At 51.5% G+C, this 12,454-nt stretch overlaps 1 protein-coding gene across 1 annotated transcript; it reads left to right on the forward strand.

Annotated features, from left to right (window-relative positions):
* Window positions 1-1,241: 1,241 nt before the first annotated feature.
* RBP5 (retinol binding protein 5) lies at window positions 1,242-6,628 on the forward strand. Its single transcript, XM_006757543.2, has 4 exons — window positions 1,242-1,700; window positions 1,988-2,166; window positions 3,558-3,659; window positions 4,164-6,628. The coding sequence occupies exons 1-4, from the start codon at window positions 1,628-1,630 to the stop codon at window positions 4,215-4,217; spliced, it is 408 nt and encodes a 135-aa protein (XP_006757606.1). The 5' UTR covers window positions 1,242-1,627; the 3' UTR covers window positions 4,218-6,628.
* The last annotated feature ends 5,826 nt before the right edge of the window (window positions 6,629-12,454 follow it).

Genomic DNA, 12,454 nt, shown 5'->3' on the forward strand with positions numbered 1-12,454 from the left:
GCTGCAGCGGGGGAGGGAACCAATGGGACCGGGGAGCTGGGGCGGGAGAATGCTTTTAGGGCTTTTTCCCCCTGGATTGCAATTTGCGGGAGCCAGGGAACTGCGGGGGCTGGAGAGGAAGCTGGAAAGCCGTGGAGGGGGTGGGAAATAAGACGGACCTCGGGAGAAGCCAGAAGCTAGAAGCTCGGGGGTGGGGAACCAAGACGTCAACGGAGACCTGAGGGAGGCGAGGAGGAGCAGTATCCGCGTCACCCGCCCCCCCGCCCCCCAACTCTGCATTAACCTCTTTACACAGTCCATTCCACCAGCAAGTCCCTGCTGCGTGCCTCCTGGGAACCGTGAAGTAAAACCCACAGCCTGAACGCGAAAGATCCTAGCATTTCAGTTTCCAGCCCCAGGTCTCTCAGGAAAACACGGGGCGGTCAGCAGGGCGGTGGAAAGGGCTTTGGAAGTGAAGGAAAAGTGAGATTTTTGTGCCGCGCACGCACACACACACACACACACACACACACACCTGTCGAGGCAGTCCACCACCCGGTGTAATTTTCCCCACTGCCTACCCTCCCTGCCTTCCTCTCCCCGAATTCCCCACCTTAAACCATAATAAATCAGCCCATTGATTCTGAAGCCAGAGAAGTTGGTAGGTTGGGGGCGGGGGGTGGGGCACAAAATAATTGAGTCACACCTCCCTCCACCATGGGACTACTGGTGAGCTTGGGCCGTCTGAGGGCTGAGGGACTAGGGGGTGGGGGGTGGGGGGGCAGGAGGGAGGGTATGTATCATCAATGACTCCACAGGGAGAAGGAAAGCCCTGGATCCCAGGCCAAAGCGTGTAACATTCTCCAGAATAGCCAACCAACCTCCTCCCTCACTGACTTCCGCTCTGGACTCTGAACTCAACACCTCATCAGGCTGCTCACCGCCCCCTCTGTGCTTAGGAAGGGCAGTTTCTCCACCTCCTTCCCAATGGTCTTATAGGACAGAGCCTGGAATGCAGCTAGGGGAGCTGTCTAGAGGAGTTGTGGGGGCCAGCGCGATAGGATTTGCTTCACTTTGGCTCGTGGTGAGCTGGCTGTCCTCCTTCTTCCCCCACCTTCTCCCCTCATCCTTCTCAGGGCCCCCAACTCAGCCCCCGGATCTCAGAATGTTGTTGGAACTCATCGCTGGGTAAGCCTGGAAGAGCCCACATTCCACACAGCAAGACCAGCTCCTCCCAGGGGGACACCATCTCCCCAGGGCTCTGGAATGGTTCCCAAGCCGCCCACAGATGGGCTGGGAGCCAAGCTGACCTTTGGAAAGGCTCAAGTCTCGGATGACTGACAGCCCCAGATCCTGCTCCAGGTTCCTTCCTCAGGAAGAGCCGAGGTCCAGCACGACCTTGCCAAGTCCCTGCCCCTCCTTCAGGCAGCAAACACCACCCCAAACTCATCATGAGGGGCGGGAGGAGGTCTGCTAGGAGCTCTTATTGCAACAGAGCCCCGGCGCTATCAAAACCCTGGTAAGCATAGACCTTTACACAAGCCTGTCTCTGTGTGAGGAGTCTCTCCTGCCAGACAACACCCCTCCCTCCTCACCCTGTCTCCTATGTCTCCTAAGATCTCCATCTCCATCTTGGCCAGCCCGGACAATGCCTCCCAACCTCACCGGCTACTACTGCTTTGTCTCACAGAAGAACATGGAGGACTACCTGCAAGCCCTAAGTAATGGCCTCACCCCTCCCAGACCTCTCCCACTCCCCCTTTTCCCTCTACCTTCCTGCCTCTCCATCCCATTGAGAAGGGGGAATGCTGGGGTTGGACCCTGTGGAAAGGCTCAGGAGCTGGCACCTCTCTTGGGATCCATCTCTAGGAGTGTTTCTAGGAGGGAGTAAATCAATATAGTCCAGACCCAGCTGAGAGAAAGCTCACAGCCCCCAGGGGGCTGCTGCAGGCGGGGGAACCCTGGCTGGCTGGCTAAGAGGACACCGGCTAAGAGACAATCCCCACAGACATCAACGTGGCTCTGCGGAAGATAGCGCTGCTGCTCAAGCCAGACAAGGAGATTGACCACCAGGGCAACCACATGACAGTGAAGACCCTCAGCACCTTTCGCAGCTACGTTCTAGAATTCGAGGTGGGAGTTGAGTTTGAGGAGGACCTAAGGATGGTGGATGGACGAAAATGCCAGGTACCTTTCCTCAGGTTTGGGGTCGGGGAGGGGATGTGGAAGAGCAAGTAGGTGCTTCTTAATAATTCGGGGCAAAGCAAAATGACCTCACCCAGCCAGAGCCAGGGGAAATGACCACCACTACATGCTGTGGAGTCCCCAGGATAACAGGGTCCTGGTGCTCCCCACTCCCATTCTCTCCCTGTGGGATCTTATCACCAGTCAACAGGACCAAAAGAGCAGGTCGCCCTCAGGCCAATGAGCAAATATTTGCTTACCCTCTAGCCTTTGACCCTATTCATCACCACAGTCTTTTTTCCCTTAGCCTCTATAACTTCACTCTCCTGCATTTCTTTCTGCTTCTTACATATTCCTTTTGGTCTCCTTTGCAGATCCTAGTTCCCTGTTGCTTTTTACTTTTCTAATGTAGCTACTAGAACTCTTTCAATTATATATGTGGCTTACATTCCCATTATATTTCTACTGAACATTGCTGTTCCACATGGCTCTCATCTGTTCCCCCCTAGCCTTTCTCACTCTCCCCAGCCTAACCCAGGCCCTCATTTCTCACCTGGTACCTGAAATTAGCCCTCAATCTTAACCCTTCTTTAAACCACTCTGTGTACTGTAGCCATAAGGATCTAACATGTAAAAGTGACCATGTCACTCCCTTAATCAAACCCTTTCCATGACAATCTACTGCGCTCTGGGTAAGGTCGTATGCTTCACACAGCACACTAGTGTCCTTCCCACATACACACTAGGTTACAGCCCCTCAGAACTGTTTGCCCTCTTTCTTACTTCTGTGCTGTTACTTTCCTTGCGAGAAATTTCCCCTTAGCTCCAATCTAATTAACGCCTCACTTCCTTGAAGATTTAGCTCCTCACTCCCATCCTCAACATTCTTGCCTGGTATCATAAATATCCATTTACTGATCAAGATTCTGAGCTCCCTATTTAGCAGGGTCTATCTTATAAGTTTTGACTGGAATGCCCAGGCCCACCCAGCTCTGACTCTGGGAGCTTAATCCTTCATTCTCAGGAAAGCTTCAGCTGTCCTTGAAACTGAGAAAGAGATTCCCTGACAGAACTCCCAGCCTATCTCTTCTTTCCCAAAGGCCCCTCCAGGTTGACCAGAAGTATCCAGAGGACAAAGTCTCCGTTCTTCATCACCCACTCCCCAATTTCACCCTGGTTATCCTGCTCCCTCCCTCCTCTGCCATACGGTAGACAAACTGTGGGCCCCCTGAGTGGCCTTTAAGAGTGGGGGGCAGGGGTCCTAAGTCAGAGCAGCCTTCTCACTCAGAGTGAAGGGGCTGGAGCAAGACAGTGTCTGCTGTGGTGTAAAAGGGGACAGCCCAGCCAGAGTGGAACTGCCCCTCAGTCTTCCTTTACTCCTGCCTTGCCTGTAGACCATAGTGACCTGGGAGGAGGAGCAGCTGGTCTGTGTGCAGAAAGGGGAGGTGCCTAACCGAGGCTGGAGGCACTGGCTGGAAGGAGAGATGCTGTACCTGGTAAGCTGGGTGAGGTCTGGGAAAAGGAACCCAAATGGGCATGTCTGGAGAGGGGCCTCCAGCTAGGATTCATGTCTTTGCCCAAATCAGATAACTCTACTACTCTATCTCCTGCCCCCGCTCCAAAGAAAACAACCAAGACAGGGGGACAAAAGCACTGGGGAACAAAAGTATATAAAAAAAATTTTTTTTTCAAAAAAGCTCTGGGGAGAGTCGAGAGAGGAAAAAGTAGAGTGGTCGAGGTGGGGCCCTGGCTACAAGTCAAGTGAATGTCCATAAATCAAAACTGGAGAGATGGAGACTTCACCATTTCACATTCCCTGACCCAGCTACCTTCCTTCCTCTGGGGTGAAAAGTTGAAGGTCTGGGCAATGGTACAATTCCTCATGCATTAAATGCTCTAGTTGATGTATCCTGAGGATTAAATGGAGGTCAAGGACCTTGAGAAAGCAGCTCCAGCTGGCAAGAACATTCGTTTTCTCAACTTTCCTTCTTTATCCCCAGGAACTGACCGCAAGGGATGCAGTATGCAAGCAGGTCTTCAGGAAGGTCAAGTAGCCAGAGAGGAGCTGAAGGCCACTCCAGACAGCACCAGTCCCCGACTCCTTTTGTTTGTACACCTTCAAGCCCAGATTGTCCCAGGTCATCAGTCCCTTTCTCAGGCCCTTACCCTCCCGCTGAGTCCCTCCTCAGCCCTCCCCACGTTAATCTATAACTTGCAGCCCCTAAGGCCAAAGTCCTTTCTTTCTCACACTCCACTGCCCAATAGTGACCTTATATCCAGTTCACGGTCTGACCTCCTGGATGAAAGAAACAGGCAAAGAGGAAATGATGCTAGAGAATAACCAATCTCAACTCTCTTTATTTTCCATCTAAGAAAGAACTAAGTGTTGAGCATTTGAAGGTCAGTGAAAAGTCTATCCTGGAGGACCTTTTGGAAAACCGTGACTGGGGTTCAAGAATTTAAGAGTCTTTTTGTCTATGTCCTTGTCCTTGTTTTGGAAAAAGCCTCATATGCTCAACAGAACCAGGCCCAAGGCACTGAACAGAGCTCAGTTTACCAACCACTGAATGCATCCTGGCTACCGTACACTTTCATCCTACATGTTGGGGAAGAAGGAGGTGACTGGGTAAGACCCTTTGTGCAGTACTGGGAGGAAGTTGAGAAGCTTCTAAATAGTGGCCTGGCCTCCATGTCTACTTTGAGAAGGATAGGCAGTAAGAAGGCCTGAAAGGGGAAACAGATGGAAGATACAAGGCCAAGGGCTACAAAGGTGAGGATCATGGAGGTGTGAAGGCAACAGTAAGAGAAAAACCAATAGGCCTGGCTATAGAGACCCTCTGCTTAAAGGCCAACAAAAATGGGGACAGAGGATAAGAGGGAGAACTGAGAACACCAAGGCCCCTCTCTTAGGGTTCTGGAATCACTGCCCTGGAAAACAGCTCTGAGGATAGGCCCTATTCATGGTCATGGCCAGCTCTAACCTCTAGCACCTCCCTACCGCCAGTGGCCTTGGTTCTTTCAGAATAAAAGTACTGTAGGACAAGAGTCAGGAAGAAGAGGACTCGGTGTGGGGTGGGGACAGAGTCTGGCTGGGGTGGGGAGGGAAAACTGTTGGAAAGTCCCTGGCTTGTGCTCAGTAGATGAACACTTCTGCCGCCTGTAATGGCTCTGCCCCACACACATTCAGGACAGTCACTGGGGCTCCGGCCAGAAGAACTAGGCTTGCAACACTGACCCTACCACACACTCTGGAATGCATTTGGAAAAGAGCAAGAAAAGAACTCAGAGGAGAACTGGAAAGCTTATTCCTTGCCCAGACTCTCTGCAGAGTCCCTCGGCCAAGTGGGGAGGAGAGAGAGCCTCCTCTCAGACAAGCTGGCCAGCAGAAGCTCCAAGGACTACTGGGCCTTACCTTGTCCCTTTCCGAGGTAGAGAAGCTGAAGGATGATGCTCCATGTGTATTCACCCATTACCTAAGTCACCAGGCCAACGCAGTGTCCCAGCCACTCTGCGCTCACAGTGCATATCCAAGCCTCTCCCCAAAAGACTGTTCCCTGTGCTCTTTATGTTAGTTCAGTGCCCCTCACTGGAGTCTTGACAGAGGGTCTGACCCAGAAGCTTGGAGGCCTCCGTGGTGACTAGCAGGCCCAAATAAAAGCAGCCTCAATCCCCCATACTCCTGTGACATGAGTATCCTCATCCTCCACCCGATCCCACCCCTCCAGGAGCCAGAGGCCTGAGGACCCTCAAAGGAACACCAGCAACCAGAGGAGGACTGAGCAGCTTCAGAGCCCTTTACAAGGGGGTGGGAGCCGGACCTACTGAGACTAAGAGCTCTGCTGCTATTTCCCCCTATGGGCAGCAGGGGGCGCTTCTCATCACAGTGGGAGCCAAAGACCCACCAAGTTGTCCTCCCTTCTCTGCCACCTTCTTGGATATTCCATTCCCCACTGGACACACACACACACACACACACACACACACACAGCGGACTTCCCAATCTGCATACTCACTCGGACAATACCCCTGCCCTCCTTCAAATGAGGCTGCTCCATTCATTCTGATAGAAAAGATGGTCACCAGGAGCGCCAACATGTGAGTAAGGAAAGGACAGGGGAGGAGGCAACAGCCATAGATGGATGGGTGCGTACCAAGGTGGGTCTCACCCCAGCCCTTCCAGGGGAACACAGGGTGGGTCCTGAGACAGACTTTGATTTTTTTTTTTACCAGAGTCTTTGGTCCCAGGGAAATGATCAGGAATCCAAGATGTTTATTTCCATCTGAGATAAGGGCTGGAACCCATCTAAGCCAGCCCTATGCCAGGCCCCTATCCCATTTCCAATCCACACAGCTAAGATAGTATCATATAGTTACCAACAACTTTCTTGCCTGAATGCCAAATGATCCTTTAGGTCAGTGGTTCTCAACCTTCTGGCCCTTTAAATACAGTTCCTCATGTTGTGACCCAACCATAAAATTATTTTCGTTGCTACTTCATAACTGTAATGTTGCTACTGTTATGAATCATAATGTAAATATCTGATATGCAAGATGGTCTTAGGCGACTGCTGTGAAAGGGTCGTTCGACTGCCAAAGGGGTCGCGACCCCACAGGCTGAGAACCGCTGCTTTAGGTCCATCCAGACACTTCTGCTCAGAAGGAACTGGCCAACATGGGCAGGAGGACAGGAGCAGGGGTGTGTCCTCTGAAGCAGGGGACCACATGCTGCTCAAGGACTCAGGCTCCATGTTCTGGGAGGAGGCCCAAGAGGAGGCAGGAGCAGCAAAGTCTAGCCGTGTACCCCTCCCTAGCTGACCCCCTCTCCCCCCAGCCCACATGCCCAGGGGGCTCAGGCAGAAGCAGGAAATCCCTCAACCCTAAATCACAAAGGCCATCCTGGAAACCCTTTGAGGCCACTGCAAATCCTAGGATCCCAACAAAGAGCACAGGCCTGTCCACATTGACCCCTTTCCCAACCCAAATGCTATCCCCTAAGAGGCAAGAACCCTCGCTGGTTTAGGCTTAAATAACCAAAGGTCAGTAAGAGGCCAGCAGTCCCTGATGTGGCTGAGGATAAAGATGAGGGTGGGGGCTGCCCCTGGCTATGGCCTCGTCCTCCCCTCCCCTCCTTCCTGCCCTTCCACAGGCTGCTCTTCCCTCTGGAGTTCACTGCTCCTGCCCAGCCTAGGGACGACCTCCAGTACCCACACCCAGCTCTCTGGGACATCTCCCCCAACTTTCCCCTCTCAATCAAGATAACACCCATGCCGTCAGGGTCCCTGAGCACTGACCTGGAGCCACCCCGAGGCTGTGTCATGTATGGACAGTTGAGGATGGGGGAGACCTTGCAGGTACAACAGGAGGGGAAAGGATGAGGAGGCCAAATGGGCAAATTAACGGGCTCTGTGCAGGAGCCCATTAATTGGGAGGGAGTTTTACACAGTGATCAGGTGACCAGGCTCTAGTGTCAAACTACCACCTCTTACTAGCGGTGTGAGAATCTACAAGCCACTAACCTGTGGTAGAACCACACTTGCTGGTCATGCAAGGCAATTCCAAGCGTTCCTCCTTCCTCCCAGGAATATTCCATGTAAAATTGCTCAGCATGCGACCTGGAATCGAGTAAGCATCGATGAAGTTAGCTGTTAATTACTTTTACTGTCCCCTTCCTCTTAACTCGATGATTGAAATCCCCTTAACCGGAAGCAAAGCCTTGTATTCTACAGTTAATGTTAAAGAGGCTCATGCCTGAGGTCACGCAGTGGGTTATATTCATACCCAAGTATAACTGACGATACCAAGGACTGAGAGACAGTACAGCCCTCACCGTGACCGGAGGTGATGGGGATGGAAGGGAGTCGTTGCCTCCCCCTAAAGCTTCAGAACCAGAGTCTCTCACTGTATCCCATAGGCCCCTCACCCCCAGGAGGACGAGTGTGCTGTCCCAGACTGCACCGCCCTGCAGAGCCCCTATGGAGTCAGCTGTGCAGAGCCATTAGGCTCCACCCCCACCTGAGTTCCTCTTGGACTCCTCCCCCACGGTACACACTGAAGCTACACCATTCAAGGGGCTGGACCCCCCATGGCAGGGGCTGTGTCCAGGCCCCAGCCTTCTTTAGTTACCAGCTGCAGGTGCAGCCACTTTCCCTCGACCTGTTCTGGCTCCTTACCCTTCTTCCCCATGGATGCCAGCCCCCTCGGCCCTGCCCTGGGGTTTTTCCTCATGCTTTCCTCTTGCCTGTGAGTCCTCCGGCCTCCTACCCCTGATCCCCTGCAGCATATCTCCTGTCATCTTTCTACCCTAACGAAGCCCCAGCAATCCTTCCAATCGTACCTCCGTTTGGACCTGACCAGCCCTCGCTCCCTACCCTGGACATGACCCAGTATGCAGAGGGTTGACTTGAGTATCAACTGCACAGTTTTCCTTTTATACCAGTGTGTGTGACCATCACGCATCTGTCTCGCACACGTCTCTTCTAGGTAAGGTGTGTGGGGACAGGTGTGTGTATTGTCAGTGTGGCTTTCCATCCACTGTTCTAGAAGACTGCTGAGAGCCAGCACCTTCTTTTCTCTTTGCTTCACGCCTGTGACAACAGCTGAGGGTATTCATTGGCTCCAGCAGAGGGGCTGGGCAGAGCTAAAAGCACTGCTTGAGGAGTCACCGTGATCTTGGGCAAAATCTTTCACTCTGTGTGACTTTGTTTCCTCACAGGGCTGGTCTGCTCTGCTCTGATGTCTGTGAATGATCTACTCTCTTGTCTTTCACTCCCATCTCCTCTCCTTCCTGGCTATTTTCAGAAAACCCTGGCTGCCTGTCCTTGACCCAGCTGTAAGGAAACTATCGTCTTGCTTAATAAAGCTTATCCTTCCAGCTCCCAAGCTTATCCTTCCAGCTCCCTGATGGAGATACCGTCTCAACACAGAAAAGGGCAGCTGGATTGCAAAGCACTCCGCCGCCACCAGGTGGCTCCCTTCACCAACGCTACTGCTCACCTCTCCCCTCCCTTTCCCACTTTTTTTCTGAATAGCACAGATGGGATAAGGGTGCACCTCTCTTTCCTCCTACTTTCTTTCTGAGTAGCACAGATGGAACAAGGGGGCATGGTTTGAATAAGGATTTATTAAAGTCTTGACAGAAACAAAGGAAACTAAAGCAGAGAGTAATTTACCAAGTTGATTTTCTAAAAATAGAGGCCCAGTGCACAAATGCGTGCACCAGTGGAGTCCCTCATCCCCCAAGGGGTCCTGGATTATGAGAGGGCACAGGCCAGGCTGAGGGACCCCAAGGGTACACAATCGGGGCGGGGGAGGGACATGGAGCCTGGCCAGCTGAGGAGGGACAGCAGAAGGGCTCCAGAGCATGTCCGGCCTGTCTCGCTCAGTCCCAGTTGGCCGGACCCCAGCATAGGGTACACAATCGGGGCGGAGGAGGGACATGGAGGCTGGCCAGCTGAGGAGGGACAGCAGGAGGGCTCCAGGGCATGTCCGGCCTGTCTCGCTCAGTCCCAATTGGCCAGACCCCAGCAGCAAGTTAACCTATTGGTCGGAGCATCTGCCACCTGGTGGTCAGTGCACATGATAGCAACTAGTCGACAGGTCAACTGTCTGTCCCCTGGTGGTCAGTGCACATCATAGCGAGTGGTTGAGCAGCCTTAGCATATCATTAGCATATTACACTTTGATTGGTTGAACGAACAACCGGATGACCAGACACTTAGCATATTAGGCTTTTATTATATAGGATACAAATGCAGCTTCACCTATAAACTCCTCATGTGAAAGGAAGGGATGGTACAGGATAGAGCAGAACAGCCTTGCTATTAGCTAGCAAGGCACATACGCAGCATGGTTAAGGAATCCTTTACTGAAGGACTTGACTTCAGGCTTCAAAGTCCACCCAAAGCCCCAGGGATGGGAGATTTGGAACTGGAACCTCCAGCCTCTGAACTTGCCCTTTAGACAATCTGCTGGTGTGAGACCACAGTCCTAGGTTCTCTGGACTCACTAAGGTTACCCTCCCCTAGGTTGGGAGGGCTTCTCCTTCCTGCCCATCCCCTTCGTGGTAGTTTGTAACCTTTGCTATCCCCCCGCGCCCCCGCACACACACACACCCGCAAAGCCCCACCTCCTCTTGTGTTTTGTCTGCTGTAAGTCATTGTTTTATCTGTGCAGTCCTATTCCTTGATGGTGATGGGTGAAGGGGCCCTTCAGATCTTAGGGTGGAAGAAGAGAGAGAGGGCCAGTGTCCCCAAGGGCACTGTGGCTTCAGGTTAATCCATCTGAACTACAATCCTACCTGGCAAAAATAACATCCTGACCACTGACCTTTTGCATTTATTGTACTAAAATGACATATCGACTTCTATGATAGCCAGCCTCTGAGATGGCCCCAGGGATCCCTGCTCCATGGCATTCTCATCCGTGTGCCGTCTCCTCCCATACTGTATCAGGGCTGGTATGTGTGACCAACTGAATATGATATGGTACTATGAAGTGATATATGTCACGTCCGAGGGTAGGTTATAAAAGACATTTCAGATTTTCTGTTCAATGTTGTGTCTATAGCTTAAAATTTGTTAAGAAGATAGATCTTGCCCTATCCAGTTTGGCTCAATGGATAGAGGGTCGGCCTGCGGACTGAAGGGTCCCGGGTTCGATTCCGGTCAAGGGCACATGCCAGGATTGTAGGCTTGATCCCCAGTAGAGGGCGTGCAGGAGGCAGCCAATCAATGATTATCTCTCATCATTGATGTTTCAATCTCTCTCTCCCTCTCCCTTCTCTCTGAAATCAATAAAAATATATTTTTTAAAAAGATAGATCTCATGTTAAGCATTCTTACCAGAATTAAATAAAAATCTTTTTAAAAAGACATTTTGGCCTCAGCCTTGTTCTTTCTATCTTAGATTACTCTGGGGAAAGTCAGCTGTCATGTGTCCAATGAAGAGGGCTGTGTGTCCAGGAACTGAGGCCCCTGCCCACAGCCCTGTGAGCCAATCAAACTGAAACCGGACAACCAATGGGTTGGGATTGCCTGTCACTATTTGAGCCAATTAAGCAGAGACAGGGTTGAATCATATATGAGTATTTATTCCAATAATGCCGGCGGTATGGGAGAGCAGTAGGTCATCCATGAAAATCTGTTTTCCCCTTCCCCATAAGCCAGCTGCTTATTAAGATTACTCTGGGGAAAGTCAGCTATCATGTCATCAGGACACTCAAGTGTCCAGTGAAGAGGGTTGTGTGTCCAGGAACTGAGGCCCCTGCCCACAGCCCTATGAGCCAGCATCTTGGAAGCAGCCCCTCCAGCCCCAATCAAACTGAAACCGGACAACCAATGGGTTGGGATTGCCTGTCACTATTTGAGCCAATTAAGCAGAGACAGGGTTGAATCATATATGAGTATTTATTCCAATAATGCCGGCGGTATGGGAGAGCAGTAGGTCATCCATGAAAATCTGTTTTCCCCTTCCCCATAAGCCAGCTGCTTATTTTGGGTAGAAGGACAAAAATCTTTGGGAAAGTAAGAATTACAGGCATGGGAAAGTAGGCAAGGTATAATGGTTACAGGTTGCAGACAATGCGGGCCGGGGGGTGGGGAGGGGTGGTGGAGGAGGTCATGGAGAGCAGGTGCCTCCAGGTGCCTCTGGGATCAGATTACAAGCAATAGGGGCTGGGGGTCGAAAAGGGCGGGCAAAGGGCTGGTGCCTCCGGGACTAGATTGTTTCAGCAACAAGGTTGTTAATCTCTTCATAATGATAGGCAGTCCTCAGGAAAGGAGGTTGGACTGCATTCCGACGTTGGCTCCGTACAACTCTCAACTAGGTTTTCTCTTATCACACTAGAACAATCACATGAGCATGATTAATATTTCTTATAATTATAGCGTCCCCACTATTCCATTTCTGCCCCTAACATTCCTCGCTGCTATTTCTCTCCTCTCATATCTGTGAGACTAGTTTTAAGTGAAAAGTCTCATCCTGCTGGACTGCATTGGCTTCTTCTGCCTTAAAGCAGTTGGCAGGGATGGAATATAGGGAATGCAGAATCTAAAATGAGGAAGACATTTCATACAGCAGCAAGCAATCAGGGTACAAAAATGAACAGGAGAAAAATGAAGCCTGATTCTCTAGAATTGCCTCCCTGACCTGGCTCGGCTCTTGATTTATCCCAGGTATTGTCGTTATTAGAAGTGGCATTCAGGGCTTTTATTTGGCTACCAGTCAGCTGGGCCACTTCTACCTTCAGGGAGCCTACCATTACCAGCATAACAACAATGTTAAGGCAACATAT

This window comes from Myotis davidii, unplaced genomic scaffold, assembly GCF_000327345.1.
Source record: "Myotis davidii unplaced genomic scaffold, ASM32734v1 scaffold13, whole genome shotgun sequence".
NCBI lineage: Eukaryota > Metazoa > Chordata > Mammalia > Chiroptera > Vespertilionidae > Myotis > Myotis davidii.